This window comes from Mustela nivalis (assembly GCF_964662115.1).
Source record: "Mustela nivalis genome assembly, chromosome: 7".
NCBI classification, from domain to species: Eukaryota; Metazoa; Chordata; class Mammalia; order Carnivora; family Mustelidae; genus Mustela; species Mustela nivalis.
In genome coordinates, this window is record NC_139026.1 from 86,648,775 (window position 1) to 86,676,069 (window position 27,295).

At 41.5% G+C, this 27,295-nt stretch overlaps 2 protein-coding genes across 2 annotated transcripts; both read left to right on the forward strand.

Moving 5' to 3' along the window:
- Positions 1–9,307: 9,307 nt before the first annotated feature.
- Positions 9,308–10,231, forward strand: LOC309869668 (olfactory receptor 8S1-like; the record flags this gene model as incomplete). The annotated part of the gene is made up of 1 exon (XM_082741103.1): positions 9,308–10,231. The coding sequence occupies one exon, from the start codon at positions 9,308–9,310 to the stop codon at positions 10,229–10,231; it is 924 nt and encodes a 307-aa protein (XP_082597229.1).
- A 15,866-nt stretch (positions 10,232–26,097) lies between these two features.
- On the forward strand, positions 26,098–27,033 carry LOC309870568 (olfactory receptor 8S1-like; the record flags this gene model as incomplete). The annotated part of the gene is made up of 1 exon (XM_082742928.1): positions 26,098–27,033. One exon carries the CDS (start codon positions 26,098–26,100, stop codon positions 27,031–27,033), a length of 936 nt encoding a protein of 311 aa, XP_082599054.1.
- Between the last annotated feature and the right edge of the window lie 262 nt (positions 27,034–27,295).

The following is a 27,295-nucleotide window of genomic DNA, read 5'->3' on the forward strand; positions in this document are numbered from 1 at the left end:
CGACACAGGTAGCAAGCTACAAAGAGATGATCAATAAGGAAAGAACTACAGGCTTCAAGATATCTGTTGAGTTGTTACTACAATCTTCCTGATGGCCCATTGTTTTAGATGCTAAAAGACACCACAGAAGAGCTTAAGAAAGAGCCACACTGATAACCTTGAGGGTAGGGCGAGGGTAGGTGAAGGTGGTTCAGATTAAATCCCGCTCAAAGGCTGATCAATGGAATATATACTCATCTTGATTAAAAGTTTTAATCATAATTTATTCCTGTTTCATTGACACTGTATTACTGTTTCATTGACACTGAATAAAACAATGTGTGTGTACTGGATTATTTTTTAGGATTAAATGTACAGAAAGGCATGAAAACCGTAAGATTTCACCAAAAACTGTTGAATCTCAGGGAAAGAAAAGTTATAAACTTGGGGTCTGTGGGGGCTTTGGTGCTTTAATGAAGAAGCCCTTGCAGATAGACAAAAACACTAAAATTCAGGTCAGCACCATCAGCAGGTAAGTGATTTGGGTGATACAAAGAACTCTATTGATTCTGTTTCTTGAGAGTTTCAAAACGAGGGAAAATGTCACTCCTTCTAGGGTAAGACAGGAAAATGCAGCCCTCTGCAACAATTAACCTCCTTCAAGAGGTTTGTTTTTTCCACTTAGCCCACTTGGGGAATGCAAGGGGGTCTAGTCAATTGTTTTGGAGTAATTTCCTTTTCATATATTCTAGCATGCATTATGAAATATGCAGTACGTGTTATATAATTCACCAAATTTGTATCTTCTGAGAAATTTTTCTTTACTATTTATGATTTTCCTCAAAATAGATTGTTTTAAGTGTGATAACTTATACTTTTTCAATGCTATTTTCTGTCTAACAATAATGACACCCTAAAATACTTGTTATTGATGAGGGACAGAAGCAGGAAAATGTTGGCCCTTAGTCAGGAAGGAGGATTTACAGTCTGCATAGTTTCAGTAAGGATCAAACACATGCTGGTTGCTACATTCTTTTTTTTTTTTTTTTTTAAGATTTTTATTTATTTATTTATTTGACAGAGATCACAAGTAGGCAGAGAGGCAGGAAGTGAGATGGAGAGAGAGAGGAAGAAGCAGGCTCCCTGCTGAGCGGGGAAACCCATGCAGGGCTCCACCCCAGGACCCTGGAATCATGACCTGACCCAAAGGCAGAGGCTTTAACCCACTGAGCCACCCAGGCACCCCAGGTTGCTACATTCTTTAAGGGTTTACTACTGCCTTCATATCTCACTGACAGTTACTATTGAACTAATGATAAGCACCAAAAGAATGTTGCAACAGTAGTATTAAGAGTAGATTCAAACAAATGTGAGGAAACTTTTGTAATCTGATACTCCCTGCAGTCCCTCTTCTCTTTGATTAAGCAGATAACCACCAGCCTTTTGGTTTTCTTGACTGTTTCCTTTGCTGTGCAGAAGCTTTTTATCTTAATGAAGTCCCCATAGTTCATTCTTCTTTTTGCCTTTGGAGGTATGTCTAGTAAGAAGTTGTTGTGGGCAAGGTCACAGAGGTTGCTGCATGGGTTTTCCTCTAGGATTTTGATGGATTCCTGTCTCACATTGAGGTCTTTCATCCATTTTGAGTTTATCGTTGTGTGTGGTGTAAGGAGATGGTCCAGGTTCATTCTTCTGCATGTGGCTGTCCAATTTTCCCAGCACCATTTATTAAAGAGACTGTCCTTTTTCTTTTTCTATTTTTTTCTTTTTGTTAACATATAATGTATTACTTGACCCAGGGTACAAGTCTGTGAATCATCAGGCTTACAAATTTCACAGCACTCATGTTAGCACATGCCATCCCCAGTGTCTCTAACCCAGCCACCCTACCCGGCTCCCCCACCCCCCAGCAACCCTCCGTTTGTTTCATGAGATTAAGGAGACTATCTTTTTTTCATCAGATACTCTTTCTTGCTTTGTCGAAGATTAGTTGGCCATACAATTGAGGGTCCATTTCTGGGTAAGACAACCTACATAATGGGAGAAGACATTTGCAAATGACATATCAGATAAAGGGCTGGTATCCAAGATCTATAAAGAACTTATCAAACTCATCACCCAAAAAACAAATAATGCAGTCAGGAAATGGGCAGAAGACATGAACAGACATTTTTCCAAAGTAGACATATAAATGATCAAAAGACACATGAAAAAATGTTCCATATCACTCAGTATCAGGGAAATACAAATCAAAACTACAATGAGATACCACCTCACACCAGACAGAATGGCTAAAATTAACAAATCAGGAAACAACAAATGCTGATGAGGATGCAGAGAAAGGGTAACCCTCCTACACTGTTGGGGAGAATGCAAGCTGGTGCAGCCACTCTGGAAAACAGCATGGAGGTTCCTCAAAATGTTGGAAATAGAGCTATCTTACCAGCAGTTGCACTACTGGGTATTTACCCCAAAGATACAGATGCAGTGACCTGAAGAGGCACCTGCACTCCAATGTTCATAGCAGCAATGTCCACAATAGCCAAAATATGGAAAGAGCCCAGATGTCCATCGACAGAGGAATGGATAAAAAAGATGTGGTACATATATACAATGGAATGTTACTCAGCTATTAAAAAGGATGAATACTTACCATTTACACTGACATGGATGGAACTGGAGGGTATTATGCCAAGCAAAATAAGTCAATCAGAGAAAGAAAATTATCATATGGTTTCACTTATATGTGAAATATAAGAAACAGTGCAGAGGATCATAGGAAAAGGGAGGAAAAACTGAATGGGAAGTCACCTGGGAGAAAAACCATGAAAAACTCTTAACTATAGGAAACAAACTTAGGGTTGCTGGAGGGATGGGGGGTGGGAGAATGGTGTAATTATGTGATGAGCATTAAGGCAGGCACATGATGTGATGAGCAGTGGGTGTTATAGGCAACTGATGAATTATTGAACACTACATCTGAAACTAATGATGTACTAAATATTGGCCAATTGAATTTTAAAATAATAATAATAATAACTACCAGCCTCACACAGCAAGTGCAGCTCTTTCTGTCTATAGGTCCTGTTCCAGTGCTACTTAAATAAACTTACTAAGTTGCACCATAGAATGTCTCAAGAATTCTTTCTTGGAGCACCTGGGTGGTGCAGTTCGTTAAGCATCTGCCTTCAGCTCCAGTCATGGTCCCAAGGTCCTGTGATCCAGCACTGCAGCAGACTGCCTGCTTGGTGGGGAGTCTGCTTCTCCGTCTGCTTCTTCCCTTGCTCATGCTCTGTCTAGCTCTCTGTCATGCATGTTCTCTCTCCCAAATAAATAGATAAAATCTTTAAAAAAAAAAGAAGAAGAAGAAGAAGAAGAATTCTTTCTTGACCTGTGCCAGATGACCCTGCAGCATTTTGATTAATAGGTTAAAACACTGTCATTCCATTTTACTTTATTTTTTCATAAACAAGTGTTATCACAAAATACATCATGTAATAAATCACATGTTAATTAATAGCACATCTTTATTTCTAATTTTTAAGTTGCAATAAGAAAACAGTTATGTTAAAGAAAAGATGATAATTATCAAAAAATAATTCCATCACCCACACTTAGGTATATTTTCTTCTAATGCCTCTTGTACATAAAGATTTTAATGTAGGGTGCCTGGGTGGCTCAGTTGGTTAAGTAGTCGCCTTTGGCTCAGGCCATGTTCCCAGGGTCCTGGGATTAAGTCCCACATCAGTCTCCCTGCTCCACAGAGAGCCAGCTTCTCCCTCTCCCTCTGCCTGCTGCTCTGCCTACTTGTGCTATCTCTCTGTTAAATAAATAAATAAAATCATCTAAAGAAAAGATTTTAATATAATACATTCATTGGGAAGTCTCAACTCCATGGCAAATACACATGAAACTGGTTTTTTTCCAGTTACTTAATTCAACTGGCTGTATAATCTCCATTTTCTTACATTTAAAAGACATATCAGCAGATCCTTAATGTTCTATATCACTTTGTTTAATATATGTATATTCTAACTTAAGACATATATTTCACTGAAGTCTCACTCCTCTCTTTCCCCAAATGCAGGTTTGAGCTAGGATCTTACTGTTCTGAAGAGGCCTAATCTGGCGCAGACACATCCCCTCTACCACCTCTTCAAGGCCAATTTCCGCAGTCTGGGGGACAAAAAAAGACAGAGGGAACAAAACAAATGACTCTCTGTAATTTGCCCTGTTGTTATTTTCTTTTTTTTTAATTTATTTTTTATTTATTTTCAGCATAACAGTATTCATTATTTTTGCACCACACCCAGTGCTCCATGCAATCCATGCCCTCTATAATACCCACCACCTGGTTCCCCCAACCTCCCACCCCCCGCCATTTCTTACTGTTGATTGTCGCTTGTTTTCGAGTTAGCAGTGACTGACCAAAAGAATGACCTCAGGACAGCCATCATACAAACCAACTCTGGTGGAGGCACATTGGAGCTCTTTTTAAGATCCCACTGATCCTCCTCAGTGCACAGTTCCCTGACTCAGAAGACCTGACTCCTATTCACTCTACTCTCTCCTGCCTCTTCTCCTATACTAGCAGCACTCCATAGCCTCTTGCTGTTGAGGGATCCTCCCCTAAAAACAACCTTAGATGTAAGAATTAGAGTCCAAAGTCAGCTGTCTACCAGGATGACAAATTGACTCCCCACATGCCCCCAACCAAGGAAATTCATGCATCATCCTTGCCATACCAAATAGTGGGTAGGGTGGCTGCTGTATTTCCACACACCCCAGACCCTTCACACCCACCCCACACCCATCTCATCTGTCACCTTTCCCAATTCTTCTCTCTATGGCTCAGAGCGAAACAGAGGAAAGATCAGCAAGTCTACTGCTGAAGTAGATTCTAACAGAGGAATGAGATCTCAGTCTATTCTGCTTCCAGGCATTTCCTGTTTTTGTGAGCTCTTCTCTTAAGAGCCCATTTATTTGGATTCTACAAAAGAAAAGCAATCCTATTTTCCCCTATGAGAAAAGAAGGAAATAACTTCTCACCACGAACAATAAATTCCCAATAAGGCCAATGAAATGAACACCCATCCCCAGTTTGTTTCAATCCCTAACTTTGTATACATCCAGGGAAAGGAGAGGGTTGATGATAACTAGTAGTAGCATCACAGGTTCTGCTATCTCTTACTAGCCCTTGAAAAGGGTGTTTCATGTCATTTTTGGTAGCTATTACCAAATGTAGGGTATTATGTTATGAGAATATGAACTGGTTCAGCCACTATGGAAAACAATATGAGGTTTCTCAAAAAAATTAAGAATGGATCTACCATATAATCCAACAATTCCACTTCTTGGTATCTACCAAAAGGAAATGAATATAGGATATCAAAGAGATATATGCAATCTTGTATTTACTGCAACGTTATTCACGATAGCTAAGACATGGGAATAATCTAAGTGTCCATCAAGGAATAAATGGATAGGGGCACCTGGATGGCTCAGTTGGTTAGGCATCCACCTTCCGCCCAGGTCCTGATCCTGGGGTCCTGGGATTGAGCCCCATGTCTGGTTCCCTGCTCAGTGGGGTATCTGCTTCTCCCTCTCCCTCTGCCTCTCATGTGTTCTCTCTTTCTCTCTTGCAAATAAATAAATGAGAAAAAAAGAAAGAAAGAAAGAAATGGATAAGGAATATGTTGTGTATGTATACAATGGAATATTATCCAGCCATAAGAAAGGACATCGTACCATTTGTAACAACATAAATGCCTCTTGAGCACTTTATGTTAAGTGAGATAAGTCAGACATAGAAAGACGGGTACTGTATGATACCACTTATATATAGAATCTTAAAAAGCCACACACAAAAAAGAGAGTAAATGATGATTGCCAGAAAATGGGAGATGGGGAGATAAGACAGATGTTGTTTAAAGATACATCATGGGGGCACCTGGGTGGCTCAGTGGGTTAAAGCCTCTGCCTTGGCTCAGGTCTTGATCCCAGGGTCCTGGGATGAAGCCCCACATTCTTACTCTTCCTTCTCCAGTCCCAACCAGCCTAATAAAATTCTCTTTTAGGCTTTATGTAATTGCTCCAATTCAGAAATTTCAAATACTCCCCTATCTGTTTACCTTTCTAGTTAACTGCAAACTGTGTTAATTAGTTGAGTCCAGAACCTGGTTTCAGACTAGACTTCAGAGAATACAAGGCATTGGCCCAGCTTCCCCTGGGTGCCAAACCCAGCACAACGCTATGTAACTACAGATGGTCTCTGATTGGTTGTGTTAGATTGTTCTTTCTTTAAGTAGTATTCTTAAGATAGTATTCAGAATCACAGAGGAAATAAATGAGATGGCAGGTTGCTAGATCCAAAATCAGGTGAGGAAGTTTTAATGAAGTATATGCCAGTTGAAAATATGAGCTTCTTTAAAGATACCATTCTTGTCCTTCCGGATAGTGGCATGCATTGCAGAATGACACCACTCTAGGTTCAGGTATTCAGGAAATGATCTTGATATCCTGTTATCCTCAGTCTTTGTAAAGTTAGAACTATTCTAATGTCTAATACCCTCTGACAGCCAGAAGATAAAATTATCTGTTCTGTCAAGAGTCAGGCGTAGGTTCTCTTATGGGGAGACTTTCTTTATGATGTGTCCGTCTGAATGGGAAAGCAGAACGCACAGGAGCTGCCTCCTCCAGGAAAAGCCAGGAGTATGGTAATATCCTTCAACTTATCTGTTATCCCTCCATTTTTAGTTCCTAGAAAGTTCTATGTGTGTTATAATTTTGCTCACCATGCCCCACCATGAGCCCATCCCCTGAAACTTTCTAATACATCCCACTACTGCTAGATCCTGAGACTCCTGTTCAACCTATTCCTCTTTCCTAAGTTTGTGGTGGAAACTTCCCACCCCTTCCTAGGCCACTTTCTTCCCTAAATTGGACCCTGATGTCTCTGTTCCTGAAAATGTTCATTTGTCCCAGCTGCCTTGGACAAGATATGAGAAAGATCTGTCTTCACTTCCTCATGACATTGTGACAGGGACATCTCACAGTCAGGATCCCAAAAAGACTGCAGAAAGTTGACACTAGGAATGAAATGAGAATATCAGAAATAGATGTTGACTCATTGAAACTACTTATTCCCTTGCTTGCACAGACCTTCTATTTGTATTTTTTTCAATTACTAGAACAAGCTTCCGATCTAGTCATCACTGTGAAAATATGAATAGTATGAGAGATACTGAAGAGGACAGCTATGAAAATAGTTTCAACTGGGTTACATTGACCTTTTGGTCCCTCCTGCTTCCAGTACTGATATCTTTCTCCCCTTTCAAATTCTTCCTCATGCACATAAGGTCAGAACAGGGCATCCAGCCCCTAGAAGCCTCAAACCATTTGGAAAATGACCTTCCAAACACACCCTTCATTCACTTATTCATTCCAAATATAGCCAAAAACTCTAGAACACTTCTGAAATCCTCATATTTACATATTTTACCCTTTCAATTACCCCTTGTTTAATTTCAGTCTTTTGTCCTCAACCTCGTGTAAATCTGACATCAGTGTCTCTTAATGTCAGTATGAAATAAAGCTGAAAATGCCTTTCATTCTAAACAGTAAATGAAAGCTAATATTCATTTTCTTGTTTAAAATAGATGCATTTTCATGCTTGGAGTGTAATCTAGAATTGAATAGAAGACTTTGTCCTTGGTCTTTAAAGAAATCCATAGAGTCCATTTGATTTGCTATTTAGGATGGTGAGAAGGGTGAGATCTCAAGATCATATGACAAAAATAGCTGCTGCCATCATCCACACGAAGTGTGGATGTTAGCACACTAATGAAAAATAGTTTTGCAAAAATGCTAGTCTTCTTAGATGAGAACCTGAACTCCCCAAAGATACTGTGGTCAGGTACTGCCTTATGAGTAAAAGTAGAAAACTGGAAACTATTTTCAGGATAGAGCTATCCACAAATCCCTGGTGCTCTCCAAATCTTTGAAAAGCAAAAAATAAATTTACCTTTCCACTTCAGTTGAGTAGATTCCAAGCAAAATGTTTTCTTTCAACACTGTTTATAATTTTATCCATGCAAGATCCTCAAAAGTAAATCCTCCAGCTATTTATACTTCACCACCACTGGATCTAGCTGAGGTCACATACCAAGGAAGACATTGCACTGTTTGCTCCAGGCACACAGGAAACCTAGACTTGTATCGAGGGTGAGCTTGAGCTTGGGCTGATGGATTTGTTAATAGAATCAGGTTTTTAAGTACACTTGACAAGGAAATAGCAAGATTTGAGGGGATGCTGGAAGGCAGTTGAAAATGCAGGTCAGTGGAATAAAGAAGAAGAACATCTAAAAGGAGAACAATATAATCAAAGACACAAAAATAAATAGGCCTTTCTAGTATCAAAATGGGCCAAAAAGGCAATAATATAGGGTAAGGACAAATAAGAAAATCTGAATGTCAGGGGAAGAAAAGTATTCTTCATTTCTGGAACCAGGCCTAGACACTGGGATGAGAATTGGGAGAAAACTAGGGAATTCATTTCCTGGCTCTTCTACAGGTTCTCAACAGGGCTCAATATCATCTTCCTCCAGGGTAAAATGGGGGAAATTTCCATGCATGAAAACAGATAGGAAATTTTTTTTATACTCTGCATACCAAAAAAAAAAAGTACTAGTAAGTTTAACACACTGTTTAGGAAGTAAGAAGACTTGGATTATTTTGAATAAAAAGAATGAAAAGAAGAGAAAAGGTTTATTTGCTGTAGATATGTTATATAATGGTTTGCTGTAGATATGTTATATAATGGTTTTTGAAACATTATTGTAAGGATTTCTTTTCTTTTTTTTTTTTTTCAGTGTTCCAAGATTCATTGTTTATGCACCACACCCAGTGCTCCATGGAATACATACCTTTCTTAATACCCATAATCAGGCTCACCCATCTCCCCAACCTCCTTTCAAAACCCTCAGTTTGTTTCTCAGAGTCCACAGTCTCTCTGAACTTTGAAGCATGCAACAAGAAGTGAGTAACACTAATGTGTAAGTGAGCCAGCCATATTATTTTTCAAATAAATCCCTGTAAAACAGGAATAGAATTCTCTAAAGTGCATGAAAGGATAAAGTACTCTAAAGTACAATAAAGGATAAAAACTCTCCCTGAGATACAGTGAGAGCAGCTTTGAAATACCTGAGCACAAGGTCAAACTAAGCAGGATGGGAGGGATGTATAAGAAGACATGATGATGCCCTAAAAAATGGAAACTATCGTAGGTGTTATCATTCCCTTTGTATTTTATTCCAAGAAATCCCCTCTACAAATGGCCTGGAGGAACCACAGCACCATCACTGAGTTTATTCTCACCGGGCTGTCCAACAACCCCCACATCGAGGCTCTGCTCTTTGTGTTCTTCCTGGGGATTTACCTCCTGACCGTGACGGGGAACCTGATGATGCTGCTGGTGATCAAGACTGATGCCCGCCTCCACACCCCCATGTACTTCTTCCTGAGCAACCTGTCCTTCCTAGACCTCTGTTTCTCTTCAGTCACTGAGCCCAAGCTACTGAAAGACCTTCTGTCTGAGAAGAAAACTATTTCAGTAGAGGCCTGCCTGACTCAGGTGTTCTTTGTGTTTTTTGGTGCAGGAACTGAAGCCTTTCTGCTCTCAGTGATGGCCTATGACCGTTATGCTGCCATCTGCCACCCACTGCTCTATGGCCAGGTGATGAGCAGCCAGCTCTGTGTGAGGCTGGTGGTGGCCTCATGGGGCCTGGCCTCTCTCGATGCATTTATCATTGTGCTTTTGGGTATTAACCTGGACTTCTGTGAGGCCCAAACTATACACCACTACATTTGTGAGCTGCCTGCCCTTTTCCCTCTGTCATGTTCTGATATCTCCATCACTACCAATATCCTGCTCTCTTCCATTTTATTGCATGGGCTTGGAACATTACTCCCAATCTTCTTCTCCTACGCTCGTATTATCTCCACTATTCTGAGCATCAGCTCCACCTCAGGCAGAACCAAGGCCTTCTCCACCTGCTCCTCCCACCTCATTGCAGTGACCCTGTTCTTTGGTTCAGGTTTTCTTTGTTATCTCATGCCTCCCTTGGGTTCCTCTTTGGATCTGCTCATCTCCTTGCAGTACAGTGTAGTCACGCCCTTGCTGAATCCCCTCATCTACAGCCTAAAGAACAAAGAGGTGAAGGCGGCTGTGAGAAGGACACTGGGGAAATATCTCTAAGTAGTGACAAAGACACAGTTACAAAGACTGTTCCTTCACATTTCTTCTTTTCTCCCCACTTTCTCCCACACACAGTGTCATATAACTTGGAAGAAAAATTCCAGAGCTTGTCTGAACAGAGCCTGCCTATTATTCCAAGGCAGGCTCTGTTCAGATTTGATTTGGGCTTGATTTGGGCTCCTTATTTGGAAAGTGTGTGCTCTGTTGGTTGGAAGAGAATGTGAAGACAATTTTCCACAAAACAGATTGATAAGACAACAAAATAATTAGGTTGAAAAGATTCAATGATCATTTCAGGAGATTCGGCATCTGACTGTGAGGAATTGCAGGAAGTACTAAAAACAAAAGAGGCATTTATTAAATAGAAAATAACTTTTGCAAATCCCAACCCCTGGTAAATAAAGCATTGGTAAATAGAAAGAAAAAAGATCCTATGTCAACAAAACAATCAAAACTCTATGTAGAATATTATGAATATTAGAACATGATATACTAAAGTTATAAAATATTGCCAGTATTAGATTTCTTTATTGTAATCTATCTATCCTTATATGAATTCATTGAATTCATATAATTCATTGAATTTATTGAAAATTTAAGTTTCTAAAAGCTCAAATCCAAGCATTAGAAAGATAACAGAAACTAAATATGAAAAGGAGGATAAAGGAACTAAAAGCACAAATTAACAAGTCAGAAAACAGAAAAACAAAATTGGGAAGTAAATTAAGGTTGTAGTCATTCAAAAAACTCTAAAAGTTAATATAACCCTGTAGAGCATATTCAAAAAAACAGTAACACAACAGATGTAAAATATAAAAATTTTAAGGAAATGTTAAGAATCATCTCAAAAAATTTGAAAAGTGGGCTTTTGTTCAATTTTAAAGAATATGTAAGTCAAGAAAAAGAAAATTGAGCCATTAGATAATTAAAATTTTTTAAAAATCAAAGAATTAGCTCAAAAGGGCAACAAGCACAGATAGTGTTTCAAATGAATCCAAACTTCAATGTTATATGAATTGTTTAGAGTACAGAATAATAGGGGAAGCTGTCAATGCATTTTGAGAGCTAAAGTAACTCTGACTCAAACCTGTAATATTATCATCTTGTAATGATTATATAGACAATTCTAAATGAAATATTAGAATTAAATATTTGTTCTACCAATCCCTGATCATGGAATGTTTTCCCATTTCTTGTATCTTCCTCAATTTCTTTCATTAGTGTTCTATAGTTTTTAGACAATTCTGACTTGTTTCACTGCATTGGAAGGAAATTGCATAATGTTCTTAAGTAATTTGAGTGGTAGTGTTGTCTGTTTTATTAAGGTGTAATTTCCTCAATCTGATATTTGTTATTATCATGAAGCATGTGGTTGAATATTGTTGAATCTGAAAGTATACTGAATCACTTCTTGGACTTTTGGCTAAGATCAAGTGTAAAGTATACTGAAAGAATAACAATGTAAATAATAATCCAAGATCAAGCAAACTTTGTTATTGATTTGATCCCTCAAATCAGTAGGTTAAAGTGAATAATCATATGTCCACCCTAATAGACTCTTAATAGGCATGGAAATAATATTCAACATTTCTTATGACCTCAAATATTTAACAATAAAAAATTCTAATGATTCTCTCTTTAATACAAAGTATTTAATATTAAGCGATATTCAACCACATGCTTCATGATAATAACAAATATCAGATTGAGGAAATTACACCTTAATAAAACAGACAACACTACCACTCAAATTACTTAAGAACATTATGCAATTTCCTTCCAATGCAGTGAAACAAGTCAGAATTGTCTAAAAACTATAGAACACTAATGAAAGAAATTGAGGAAGATACAAGAAATGGGAAAACATTCCATGATCAGGGATTGGTAGAACAAATATTGTTAAAATGTCTATGCTACCCAAAACAATTTACACATTCAATGCAATCCCTATCAAAATAAAATTTTTCACAGAGCTGGAACAAGCAATTCTAAAATTTGTATGGAACCAGAAAAGACCCCAAAGAGCCAAAGTAATGTTGAAAAAGAAAACCAAAGCTGGAGGCAGTAGTCTATAAGTCTTGTTGAGGAGCTGGTAAACTTCAATCTCCTTTCACCTGTGTTTTGCTTTATTACACCCATTATGTCAGGCAAAAGAAGCAGCAAGAAATGCTGTAATTTTTGCCCTCAATTTACAAGGGAATATTCTCTATATGAACTCACCTTCAGCTATGCTACTTATAATGGTCTATTTACATGTCCTTAAGAAGTCTATTTGTGGCACACCTGGGTGGCTCAGTCGTTAAGCATCTGCCTTCAGCTCTGGGCATGATCCTGGAGTCCTGGGATCAAGTCCCACATCAGGCTCCCTACTCAGCAGGAAGCCTGCCTCCTCTCCCACTCTCCCTGCCGGTGTTCCCTCTCTCCCAGTGTCTGTCTCTGTCAAACAAATAAATAAAATCTTTAGAAGAAGAAGAAGAAGAAGCCTATTTCCATGAAAACTGTCCATTTGCTTGACCTTGTTGCCTAGAAGTATCTAGAGAATTTGTTGGTTTATTGTATTAAGAAGTGTTAGACTTTAAAATCTTAAAATTGCTAAAAGGATAAAGGAAGTAGAAAACTAGCATTAAGATTTGGTCAGTTTGAGGGCACCTGGGTAGCTCAGTGGGTTAAAACCTCTGCCTTCAGCTCAGGTCATGCTCCCAGGGTCCTGGGATCGAGCCCCACATCGGGCTCTCTGCTCTGCAGGGAGCCTGCTTCCTCCTCTCTCTCTCTCTCTCTCTCTCTCTCTCTCTCTCTTTCTCTCTGCCTACCTCTCTGCCTGCTTGTGATCTCTGTCAAATCAATTTAAAAAAAAAAAAACTGGTCAGTTCCCCAGAGCAATTGAACCCATCTCTCATACATGAAATCTAATTTTCTAGTAGAGATATTAGGCAAAATGCACATTCATGTAAAGGATTTTTCAGTGATTAGACTTGAGGAGAACTGGTTTGGACCAATTTAAACCTGGGCAGTCTATACCTACTGACTGGCTTCTCATGCTCTGAAATATTCTCTTTCATAAATGTGTAAAATCAGTAACAGTGGGAGTGGGAGTGGGTAGAAACCAGACTTCAATGTGTTGAAGAATTTCTTAAAGATTTTATTTGTTTGTTTGTTTTAGAGAGAGAACAGGAGGAAGGGCAGAAGGAGAGTAACAAGTAGACTCCCCACTGAGCATGGAGCCCAATGCAGGGCTTGATCTCACTACCCTGAGATTATGATCTTAACCCAAATCAAGAGTCAGATATTTAACCAACTGAGCCATACAGGTACTCCTATATTTTCTAATTTAAGATAAAGGACTACAAAAACACTAACTCAAAGGAATCCATGCACCCCTACATTTATATCAGCATTATCTACAATAGCCAAAATAGATAAATGGCCCAAGTGTTCATCGACAGATGAGTGGATAAAGAAGATGTGGTATAATGATGGACATTGGGAGAGTATGTGCTATGGTGAGTACTGTGAATTGTGTAAGCCTGATGAATCACCAACCTGTACACCTGAGACAAACAATACATTATATGTTAATTTTAAAAAGAGAGAGAGAGAAGATGGTATATATGTATGCCGGAATACTACTCAATCATAAAAAAAAATGAAATCTTGCCACTTGCAATGATATGGATGGAACTGGAGAATGTAATGCAGAGCAAAGTTAAGTCAGTCAGACACATAGACCAGTGGAACAGAGTAGAGAGCTTAGATATGGACCTGCAAGTCTATGGTCAAATAATCTTCAACAAAGCAGGAAAAAATATACAGTGGAAAAAAGGCAATCTCTTCAATAAACGAAGCTGGGATATATGTGTGTGTGTGTATATATATACAACTATGTATAGAAGAATGAAACTCGACCATTCTCTTATACCATACACAAAGATAAACTCGAAATGGATAAAATACCTCAACATGAGGCAGGAATCTATCAAAATCCTAGAGGAGAACATAGACAGTAACCTCTTTGACTTCGGCCACAGCAGCTTCTTTCAAGACATGTCTCCAAAAGCAAAGGAAACAAAAGCGAAAATGAACTTTTGGGACTTCATCAAGATCAAAAGCTTCTGCACAGCAAAGGAAACAGTCAACAAAACAAAGAGGCAATTCACAGAATGGGAGAAGATATTTGCAAATGACAGTACAGACAAAAGGCTGATATCCAGGATCTATAAAGAACTCCTCAAACTCAACACACACAAAACAGATAATCATGTCCAAAAATGGGCAGAAGACATGAACAGACACTTCTCCAATAAAGACATACAAATGGCTATCAGACACATGAAAAAATGTTCATCATCACTAGCCATCAGGGAGATTCAAATTAAAACCACATTGAGATATCACCTTACACCAGTTAGATTGGCCAAAATTGACAAGACAGGAAACAACATGTGTTGGAGGGGATGTGGAGAAAGGGGAACCCTCTTACACTGTTGGTGGGAATGCAAATTGGTGCAGCCACTTTGGAAAACGGTGTGGAGGTTCCTCAAGAAATTAAAAATAGAATTACCCTATGACCCTTCAATTGCACTACTGGGTATTTACCCCAAAGATACAGATGTAGTGGAAAAACGGTCATCTGTACCCCAATGTTCATAGCAGCAATGACCACAGTCACCAAACTGTGGAAAGAACCAAGATGCACTTCAAAAGATGAGTGGATAAGGAAGATGTGGTCCATATACACTATGGAGTATTATGCCTCCATCAGAAAGGATGAATACCCAACTTTTGTAGCAACATGGACGGGACTGGAAGAGATCATGCTGAGTGAAATAAGACAAGCAGAGAGAGTCAATTATCATATGATTTCACTTATTTGTGGAGCATAAGAAATCACATGGAGGACATGGGGTGATGGAGAGGAGAAGGGAGTTGGGGGAAATTGGAGGGGGAGATGAACCATGAGAGACTATGGACTCTGGGTTTTGAAGGGGTGGGGGTGGGAAGTTGGGTGAGCCCAGTGGTGGGTATTATGGAGGGCACGTATTGCATGGAGCCCTGGGTGTGGTGCAAAAACAATGAATACTGTTACACTGAAAAGAAATTTTTTTTTAAAAGGCAACCCATGGAATGGGAGAAGATATTCTCAAATGACAGTTCAGACAAAGGGCTGATATCCAAGATCTATAAAGAACTCCTCAAACTCAATACACACAAAACAGATAATCATGTCAAAAAATGGGCAGAACACATGAACAGACACTTCTCCAAAGAAGGCATACAAATGGCTAACAGACACATGAAAAAATGTTCATCATCACTACTCATCAGGGAGATTCAAATCAAAACCACATTGTGATACCACCTTACACCAGTTAGAATGGCCAAAATTGACAAGACAGTAAACAACAAGTCTTGGAGAGGATGTGGAGAAAGTGTAACCCTCTTACACCATTGGTGGGAATGCAAGTTGGTATAGCCACTTTGGAAAACAGTGTGGAGATTCCTTAAGAAATTAAAAATAGAATTACCCTATGACCCTGCAATTGCACTACTGGGTATTTACCCCAAAGATACAGATATAGTGAAAAGAAAGGCCATATGTACCCCAATGTCCCTAGCATCAATGGCCACAATCACCAGACTGTGGAAAGAACCAAGATGCCCTTCAACAGAAAGAGCCAAGGTGCCCTCCCTTGGAAGGGAGGGGAGTAGGGGAGGTGGGTGAGCCTGGTGATGGATATTAAGGAGGGCACATATTGCACAGAGCACTGGGTGTGGTGCATAAACAATGAATCTTGGAACACTGATAAAAATAAACACTTGAATAAAATAAAATTAAAATTAATTTTAATAAAAATTAAAATTAAATTTTAAAAAAATGTTCTTTGTGAAAAACAAAAAAGCACCACTGAGCTTTCTGTCTCTAACAGACTACAGTTGCCTTCAAGGAAATGGTTCGAAGTGTCCACACCCTTCAAAGGATGAGTTTGGGAAATTGCCCAAAGGAACCATCATTCCAATGGATCTCTTTTAGCAAAACCTTCTTTGTACATTTTTGAGTATGATGAATAGGATGCCCTGGGGCTGCTTCATCTGTATCCCAGGTCTCCCCAAAAACTATGTTCCTTCTGAAAGAATGAATGAGTGATAAATAAATAAATAAATAAATAAATAAATAAATAAATAAATAAAATATAATTAAAGTAGACCTTCTCTGGATTAACTAAGGACTCAAGAAGATGTACTTCCGAGGTGCCTGGGTGGCTCAGTGGGTTAAGTTGCTGCCTTCGGCTCAGGTCATGATCTCAGGGTCCTGGGATCAAGTCCCGCATTGGACTTTCTGTTCAGCAGGAAGCCTGCTTCCTTCTCTCTCTCTCTGCCTGCCTCTCTGCCTACTTGTGATCTCTTTTGTCAAATAAATAAATAAAATCTTAAAAAAAAAAAAAAGAAGAAGATATAGTTCCACTTACAAATGCCCTCCTTTTCCTTACCTACCAGCAAGGATGAATCAAACCACTATCATCCCATCAGCTGTTCCACCACTCACCTCGTCATGTCAAGACCTAAACTGCTTTTTACCGTATTTACTCTCATATTTTACAGATGCAATGTCAGTCAAAGGTCAATGCTTTTTTTTTTTTTTTTTTTTAAGATTTTATTTATTTATTTGACAGAGAGAGATCACAAGTAGGCAGAGAGGCAGGCAGAGAGAGAGAGGAGGAAGCAGGCTCCCTGCTGAGCAGAGAGCCCGATGTGGGACTCGATCCCAGGACCCTGAGATCATGACCTGAGCCGAAGGCAGTGGCTTAACCCACTGAGCCACCCAGGCGCCCAAAGGTCAATGCTTTTTAACACCATAAAAATCACATTAAATTGGCCTTTAGTATGGGAGTACTGTTTGCTTCCTAGAATTGAGATATTTATTTCCTGAAATGCTGTCTGATATTAAGCTTTATAGGAAACTGAGAAGGACAAAGGGCAATAGGCAATAGGTGCACTGGCCTCCAGCTGCCCTCATCACCGCCTGAGCAACCAACTGGAATAATCATCCATACCTTGGTTCACTCCAACTCCCACGGCACTCCATCACCCATGCAAGAGGATGGCCCAGATACCCACTACTCAGAGGTCCTGGCACAGATGTCTCCTTCTCCAGGAGGACTTCCCTGACCCTTCCAAAGTTGGCTATAAGCAGGTACAGGAATATGTGTTTAGACAGTTTAAAGGAAAAAAAAAAAAAAAACAATAACCACAAAAATGTGGGCCCCAAAAGGAGAGCATTCCTGCCCATTCATCTGTCTGGGCCCACCTAATGTGTTTGCAGATCCAGCCCTTTGGGGGGTAAAGGCTAGAGGATCACAGCAACATATCAAATGCTTCCAGTACAACACGGAACACCAGATGGACCAGGAAGATTCATCCTACAGCAGCCCCATCCAGAGGCCTCCATTTCACAGCCTAGGGGATAGAAAGGCAGAGATGGGAAGTTGCCTGCCCAAAGTCACACAACCAGTCACATGACCAAGGTCACCCAAACTGTCTCCAAGCCCAGGCCTTAACCATTATATGCTCGTGTAGTCAGAGGGTGTTGGAGAGATTATTTTGCCCTCAGTCCCAGCCATGCCTGCTTCACATGACCAGCCTGGAGTTGGGAGCAGAACATTCAGGTGGGCCATACAGATTCCTCCATCCCCAGACACCCAGCATAAACACATACACATGGGCACACACACTCAGTGTTTGGGGAACCCTGCCCTCCCAGTTCCTGGCCCTGTTATGACTGTGTTAGCGTTGCTGAGTCATGGGCATCATTCTGAGCAGGAGTGTGGCTCCTGGAGTCAGAGAGATGGGTGTGTCCATCTGCTCTGTCCTGTCTAGGTCCCACCACATGGCCCCTCCTCCCTGTCCCTTGGGGAGCACTCACCATCCTGGAGAAGAGTTCAGAAGCCATGGATGGACATCTGCGAGCTGTACATGGCAAGGTCATGTTGTCAAAAAATAGCCTCTGTGCTCCAGAGCAGAAAAGTCATGTTGTCCAAAACCAATCTCTTCGCTCCAGAGAGAAGGCAGAGTTTAGATATGAAGAAGGAAGACAGTTTATTACTCCAAGGCGAAGAAAGTTCCAGCAGGCTAATGCCTCCAAGACTGCAAAACTTCAGGCTTACAGGAGTAAAAGGCTGAGGACGTCCTAGGAAACTACAGGATTTGGCAGTTTCAATACAAATCTGGTATGTGGGGCCAGCCACCTTCATCCTGTCTTCCAAGTGGTCTCATGACTAGCCATGCCACCAGCCATCCAAGTCATTAGTAAGTCTACATTGATGTCAGCAGGATGTCAACATCAATACCAAAAGTCTGGAACAAAGATTTCTACAGAAACACAAGTGAAGGGAACAGGATGTTTCAAGAATGAGGAAGAGAAAAACGTGTTCAGTTTATAGGCAAGTCTTGCTGAAGCACTAGTGTGTCCACCTTACTTTCCATTCACCTTTATGCTTCCATAGTGATTTCAGTCATGCCACAGGGAAGCAGGGGAGTACTGTGGGCACAGAACAAGTGGGGCAAGTAAGATGCCTCATCACTCACCAACACCCTCCTGGCCCTGCCCTGGCTCAGCTGTACACTATGTGAGTGAAGTGGCCACAGAGATGGTCCGGCAGGTGGAGAGCAGCTCCACGCGGACCATGGACTCTGTGGCATCCTTCACCACACCAGTGCAGCATGGTGGCAAGGCAAGAGGTCAGGTTAGGCAGGGTTTTTCCTTCACCATGTCCCTCCCCTGCCTCCACATGGCCTCCTGAGTCACCTTTCTAGGCTCCTGGGAGATGTGCAGTCTAGCTGTCCTGGCCCCTGTTCATGCCTCACTGACCTGGGAGGGAGGAGAATGTCACTAGTCCCCAAGGCTGTGCTCTCCCCTCATATGCTGTGTTCACACTCAGGGTACCCTCCAATGCCGGCTTTACATGCTTACTTTTCCCCTCCACCACTGGGCTCCCCAAACCCAGACCCTCAGGCTTTCCCATCACAGCCCTGCAGTGATGGGACTGCAGGGCTGTGATGGGATCCATCAGGCTGAGCTGTCACTGCAGTGTGGGATCTGGTCTCCTGTGGGCTGTGAGCCCATAATATGGCAGGACCAGCCCAGAGCAGGTGCTTAGTGAGTGTGGGTTGACTAACCACGGAGATGCTCCCACCCTGACAGACACATCCCACCCCAGCACCCCCTAACCTCCAAGGGCTGAAGTGAATGCAGAAGCTGGTCCTGAGCCTTATAGGAGAAAAGCCACCCACAGTGGTGTTGGTCACATCTTGAGCCTAGGGGAGAGGCAAGAAGTGAACCAGTAGGCAGTGCACGGGTAACAGGTACCCAGCTCCCATGCCGCACTGTCTGCCTCCATTTGGGAACAGTTCATGCTTGTATCTGCTCACCAGGCATCCCTCCCTCCTTCTGGTCCCTTTGGGAAACCTGCCACCCTATGCTCTAATGGGTTTGTCAGTCAAGGCCTCCCCTGACCAAAGAGGAGGACTGAAATGTGGTAGTCAGGAATTTAATCCCTTAGTGACACAAAAACTGCAAACCACAGGAATTCATCCCATCTGCAGAGCCCTGAGGAAACTACCTCATGTCGCTGCTACCAACATCTGACACCTGATACCCAGTTCTGTACAACTTAGCAATAAGTCCCACCTAAGGGCTTTTGCACTTGTTGTCCCCACCCTCCATATCCACAAGGCTCTCCATCCCTTAATTCAGGTTCCTAATGCTGCCTCCTCTTTCTTTACCTCCTCCATCAAACAGCACATCCCATCACCCTCTGTCTCCTTATCCTGTTGTCGTTCTTAGTGGTGCTTGCCATCACATCACTGCACTTTGAACTATGTCTGTATTAACTGCAGAGTGACACTGACAGGAGGGGAGAGGCTTCTGTGCTGCCACAGCTGTCTCTCCAGTGCCTGACACCTAACAGCTGCTCAGTAAAACTGAATGACAAAGAAGGATAAGGCATTAAAGATAATGCCTATTCCCACATAGGACACTTATATGGATAAGCAAAAGTAGATCTTTTTCTTATTAACATATAATGTATTATTTGTTTCAGGGGTACAGGTCTGTGATTCATCAGTCTTACACAATTCATAGTGCTCACCATAGCACATAGCCTCCCCAGTGTCCATCACCCAGCCAACCCATCCCTCCCACCCCCATCCCTGCCAGCAACCCTCAGTTTGTTTCCTGAGATTAAGAGTCTCTTATAGTTTGTGTCTCTCTCTGGTTTGGTATTGTTTCATATTTCCCTCTGTTCCTCTATGATCCTCTGTCTTCTTTCTCAAATTCCTCATATCAGTGAGATCATATGATACTTGTCTTTCTCTGATTGACTTATTTTGCTTAGCAAAATAGCTTCTAGTTCCATCCATGTCATTCAGGTTTTTTGATGGCTGCATAGTATTCCATTGTGTATGTATACCACATCTTCTTTACCCATTCATTTGTTGATGGACATCTGGGCTCTTTCCATAGTTTGGTTATTGAGGACATTGCTGCTATAAACATTGGGGTGCAAGTGCCCCTTCGGATCACTACGAGCAAAAGTATTCATTCTGGGATCTCACATCTCTGCCCTGGCACTCACTTTTTACTGAAGAAGGGATGAATACATGTTTTATTGCTGTTTGCATCACTTCAGTTAACTTAAGGGTACCATGCCTCTGTGTTTGTCACTTGTTTGTAAATCCCATGAAAATGTTCATGATGTTTCTCTGCCTTGAAAAGAAATAAAATTTTAACTTTTTTATTTCAAAAACTATTTGTATGACTTATTAAAAGTAATTTATTACAAACTTCAATTATTATTCTTTAATAAATTCTCTTTTCAATTCATTATATGCTTAAAGTGGAAACTCTGGAAACCTAAGGGTTAATAATATTCCAGGGTGGAGTTATCTCCTGTCTTTTCGTTATTATAGTGGATGGTCCTGTTGGAGAAGTAAGGAAAACTCAAATGTCCACTAGACTGGACTTCAGTCACTAATAAGTCTCAGCTCAGCTCCCTCCATGATTTCTCAGGGCTTTGATGACATCAGGAAAATGTCCATCTCCCAGAAGTTTTCCTTTAAATCTCTTTCTTATTTTCTTGATCTTAAGCAGCCTCCCCCAAGCCTAATAATATTGTCTTCTAGGCTTTAAATAATTGCCTTAATTCAGAAACTTATAATACCGCCCTGGAGAGAACCCTTGTGCACTAAATTTACCTTTCTAGTTAAGTCCAAACTGTGGTTAGTGAGTCCAGAGCTCGACTTCAGGCTGGGACTTCAGGGAATACAGGGCAGCAGCCCAGCTTCCTCTGGGGGACCCTGACCCAGCCCAGAGCCACCTATGTCCAAAGAACCTTCTGATTGGCTCTGGTGGAATCTTCTCTCTTTCAGTGATGCTCTTAGAAGAGGATTCAGAATCACAGATGGAATGAAGGAAGACCAGGCTCACTACTGCACCTGAGATCATGTGAGAAGGAATTCACGAAATGGGTGCCTGTTTTCCAGATTAGGAGCTTCTTTAGAGAAGGTCTCCTTGTCTTTCCATATAGTGGCCTCCATTGCAGAATGACACCACTCTCCTGTAAGTTGTGCTGGAGAATAAACCTGATGCTGTGATATATCCATTGCTTCCAGAGCTGGAACTATTCTAATTTCCTTCACTCACTGACGGCAAAGAAAATAGGCCATGTACTCTGTAAAGAAATGCTTGTGACAGGGGTTCTCTTACCAGGATTTACCTACCAAGCATCTGCTTGTGATGGGGAACACAGAACATGTGGAGTTGCTTCTTCCAAGAAAAGCCAGGAGAATGGTAAAATCTTCTCTGGGTTTCTGGTGGTTCCCCCTATTCTCTGCCTGTGAAGTTCTCTGTATGCTTCACTTCTGCTATTTATCCTCTCCCGCATCTCCACCTCATGATCCTTTGTCCTAAAGCTCCTGCTGCACCCGTTCCTTGTCCCTAAGCTAGAGGCAGGAACATCCCACTCCTTGGCAGACCATCTCCCTGGATGGGACTCTATCTCTGTTTGTCTGAATGGTGCATTAGTTCCAGCTGCCTTGGACACTTTCCCTCCCTGCTTCACACTGAGGACAGTGACAATTTAAAATCTACGCATCAATCCTCTCATGCTCCAGGATCCCAAAAGATTGCAAAAAGCTGACACCTGCGATGAAACAAGGGTATCAGAGATAGGGACTACACCATCAGAGCCACATATTTTCCTGCTTGCTCAGCACAAACTGTTAGAAGCACCGTAGACTTGTTCTTGTTATTGAAGTCACCTGAGAACTAGTCACGTTGTAACACTGTGAATGGTCCAAGGGAGCAGAGGAGAGGCAGCTCTGAGAACCACTTCAAGTGGATGAAGATTGTCTTAGGTCCCTCCTGCTCCCAAGGCTGACATCCTTCTCTCCCATGCAGATTCCTCCCGCATGCACTTAAGGTCTAAACAGCACAGCCCAGCTCACAGGATCCCTGGAGCCTCTTTGTCTAGTCTGACCTTCTGCCCACACCCTTCATTCATTTCTTCATTCCAAAGATCGCTTTAAGCAGCCAGTGTGCAAAGCACTTGTACACACACTAAAGACACTCTCATTTAATGGAAACATGCTGTCAAATAGCTTCCTCTTTGGGCAAGATTGGGTAATTAAGATCATAGCTCCAGCAGAATTGTTCTCAACTTTGGGCTTGATCCTTAAGTCCCCAACATAAATCTGTGATTTGCTGTATTAACAGCTGGATTGGAAAATATGCTGATTTTCTTTAACCTCCTGAAAGGCACAAAGTCATGAACATAGCCAGTAATCTGCTGTATCTCTTTGAAGGAGATATTCATTGCATTACCAGGTCTCTGATGGATATGACATGTCTGTGTTAGCAAAAAGCTGGAACAGGTGTTCACCTAAAACACTGCTGAAATCCTCCCCTTTGACGGCTCCCACCTCTCCTCAGTCTCCCTGTCTTTCTTTTTAGTTGTGTCCTCTCCACAATCCATATCCTACATCTGCCTTCAGTCCACTATAGCTCAGGATTAAATGAAGCCAGTATCTTCCCTTCCCAAGAGTGACTGCAAGTGCACTTTATTTTCATGCTTAATTGGTCGAGGATTTAAATGGAAATAATCATTCCTGGTCAAGAAAGACGTTTCAGGCATCAAGTTGATGAATTGTGTAAGGACAGCGAATGGTGGGGGGAGGGGAGATTCCTTTCTCTGTGACAACTTGAAAATCACAAGAGAGAAGTAGCTGTTGCCTTCATTTATGCAATATGTGGATGTAGGGCAGGGGAGAACAGGATTTTCCACAAATGCTACAGAGTTCCTCAGATGAGAGCTTGAAGCCCCTGTGGACATAATAGCCACTTGTGGCTCCTTGTGAGTGACAGTGGAAGAATGGAGGCGATTTTCAGGAGAGCCACATCCATACATATTTTGAAATACAGAGATCTCTGGAAAGAATGACTTCCACTTATCATTTTGCTTGGTTTGTATAGATTCAGATATAGTGTTTGGTCTCACTGGTATCTGCAATTTTTACCCATGCAGGATCCTCAAAAGTAACTTCTCCAGCCAGTGGTGCTTCACCATCACTGGATCGAAGCTCATGTCCTACAGGCACATAACGGAGAACATTGCCCTACTTGTCCTGGGACACAGGTAATCCAGATTTGAGTCTGAGATGGACTGAGGTGGGACTGATGGATTTGTTAATGGGATCAGAATTTAAGCATTTCATGATATATGTTAGTGTCTGGACATCGATTCCTGGCAAAGCTTGAAGGGTCAGAGGCAGGGCTCTCTGGATCAGTAAGATTAAATATTTCTATGATATGGAAGCTTACCATGGGATCAGACAGTGGACTGGCAGACAAAAACAGAATCCGGGTAAATTAGCCTCAAATGTCCAACTGAGGAAGGAATCATCACATAGGGCAGTGACTCACTACATAGTCCAAGATGTTAGGGGTCAAAGTGATTCTTAATGTCATCATTAATCTAAATGGCCCACCATCTGGTCCTCCTGGTTACACAGCTGACAGAGCAAGAGGATGAGAGAAACATTGTTCATAAGAAAACTATAAGCCTTTTCCATCTGGCCCTCATGGGGCCATAAAAGAATAACACGTCCACACTAACAACACAAACAGCTTCTTCAGTGGTAGCCACAGTGCTTGTGGGTTTTACCAATATGAGACCACTAGAAAGAGGATGAGCAGCAGCATGAGACGGTGTGCTCTGTGTAGACATCCTTCAAGTTCAGCAGCAGTGCCCTCCATGCTGCATTGAGTGGGAGGGCCAGCAGCAATGGTAGACAACAATGTCAACAGTGCTCCCCACAGGGGCCAGTGCTATGGGGGCCCATGGAGGAAGGAATGAGCCTGTGCAGAAGGCAGTCATGAAGTCTTGTCTGAGGAACAAGGAGATGCCACAGAGAGGCTCCCAAAATAATCAGACAGAAATTTGAGAGGAATCAGAAGCTAATGGTGATTGTCCTTGTCAAATTGTGGTCCCTGTTCTCACGGAGCTCACAGCTGGGAGGGGGAAAAATATCTCACATATTCTCACATGTGAGAAAGATATCTCGCATAAGACAAACACAGAATTCAGACTATGACATAAGGCACCTGAGAACGAGTGGCCCAGTGATTTGAACAGACAGCTGTGAGTCAAGGAGGAAGCAGTTGGGACGGGGTAAAAGGAAAAAGTCAAAGTTATAGGTGACATTGGAAGGTCCATGAGAGTCGGGTCAGTAGAATTAAGAGGAAAATATACAGAGAAGAAGATGAGCAGAGACACAGAAGTAAACAGACCTTTCTGGTATCAAAAGAAGCCAAAATGACTGAAACTTTAAGGGCAGATGAGGAAGAATTTAAAGGTCCAAGTAAGAAAATTTTTGTTCCTCATCACTGTGATTAAGCCTAGACATTGGGCTATAATTAGAAGGAAAAAAAAGTAATTTATTTCCTCTTTCTTCTGCTGTTGTCAACATAACATTACAAAATATCCCTTAATATCAGACTACTCACAGGTAAAATGGGGATAAAATTCCTTACCCTGGGGCTACTAATTCCCTATCCAATCACAGAGCTGCCTTGAAACAATTTAGATAAGTGTTTAAGAAAGTGCTCCGTGTTTAATAAGCTCTTATTAAAATTAAATGCTCTGTATGAAGTAATGATCAAGGACACAAGACTTGAAGGACAAGGACAAGGACACAAGGCCCCAGTCACTTCTGCCTTCCTAGGTCCATTTTCCATAAAACTACACTAAAATTTATACTTTATGATTGCAGTTTATGAGATGACTATAATCCAGTCTGCATTATATTCACTTTTTCTTCTGATCTTAAAAGAAATTTAATATTTTAATTTAATTTTTAATAATCTTTGTTATTAACCAGGTAAGAATGGTACCTATTTTGCCTAATGGAGATCAAATCTGGTAAGGAGCCATTAGATAATTTTGAACAAAAAATTATGGTTGAGAAATTGAAGAAAGGTTTAAGACCCCTGCGAATATGTGTTAGAATTTTTAGGATTTCGATACTCGAGGAAGAATGCAGTAGAATCTAAATGCAATGAATGTGTAGGTGAACCAGAGAGATCTTTTTTCCAGTTATCCCTATAAAAGAGGAAGAAGATTCTCTGAAATATGCAAAGACTGTGACCCAGAATCAATAATAACCAAACAGGATAAAAGCTCTTCCTGATATACAGTGAGAGCAGTTTAGAGATGTCTGAACAGAGCGAAGGCAGAGCAGGGAGGGATATAGGGTAAGAGGAATGATGACAGATCTCATCTCTACTTCTGTTTTATCCAGGGAAACCCCCTCCACAAATGGCCTGGAGGAACCACAGCACCATCACTGAGTTTATTCTCACCGGGCTGTCCAACAACCCCCACATTGAGGCTCTGCTCTTTGTGTTCTTCCTGGGGATTTACCTCCTGACGGTGACGGGGAACCTGATGATGCTGCTGGTGATCAAGACTGATGCCCGCCTCCACACCCCCATGTACTTCTTCCTGAGCAACCTGTCCTTCCTAGACCTCTGTTTCTCTTCAGTCACTGAGCCCAAGCTACTGAAAGACCTTCTGTCTGAGAAGAAAACCATCTCGGTAGAGGGCTGCCTGACTCAGGTGTTTTTTGTGTTTATCACTGCAGGGACCGAAGCCTTTCTGCTCTCAGTGATGGCCTATGACCGTTATGCTGCCATCTGCCACCCACTGCTCTATGGCCAGGTGATGAGCAGCCAGCTCTGTGTGAAGCTGGTTTTCATCTCATGGTGCCTGGCCTCTTTCAATTCAGTCGTAATTTTGCTCTTGGCTCTTAACCTGGACTTCTGTGAGGCCCAAACCATACACCACTATACTTGTGAGCTGCCCTCCCTCTTCCCTCTATCTTGTTCTGATATTTCCATCAATATTGACATCTTGATCTGCTCCATCTTATTGCATGGGCTTGGAACTTTCCTCCCAATCTTCTTCTCCTACGCCCGTATTGTCTCCACCATCCTGAGCATCAGCTCCACCTCAGGCAGAACCAAGGCCTTCTCCACCTGCTCCTCCCACCTCATTGCAGTGACCCTGTTCTTTGGCTCAGGGTTGATTCGTTACCTTATGCCCACATCTGGCTCCTCCCTGGATATGCTCTCCTCCTTGCAGTACAGTGCAGTGACACCCTTGCTGAATCCCCTCATCTACAGCCTAAAGAACCAAGAGGTGAAGGCGGCTGTGAGACGGACACTGGGCAAAATCCTGCACTATATGAGGTAGTGAACAAGGACACAGAGTGTGGCAGATGAGTTTGCCTTGCCAACTGCTTGAACCTCAGGTAGAATTCTGGACCACTAACTGGAAAGGAGCCCTAAACCACCCTCTCCCTGGCTATACTGCCAACAAAAAATAAAATACATAAAATCATATCTTATTTAGCTCTTTAGATATAAGGTCTATTTTTAATTCTACCCCTTCGCACCATCAGCACCACTTCTTTCGTAGAGGTCACAGATGTTGTATCTCCTGAATTAATCAGCAA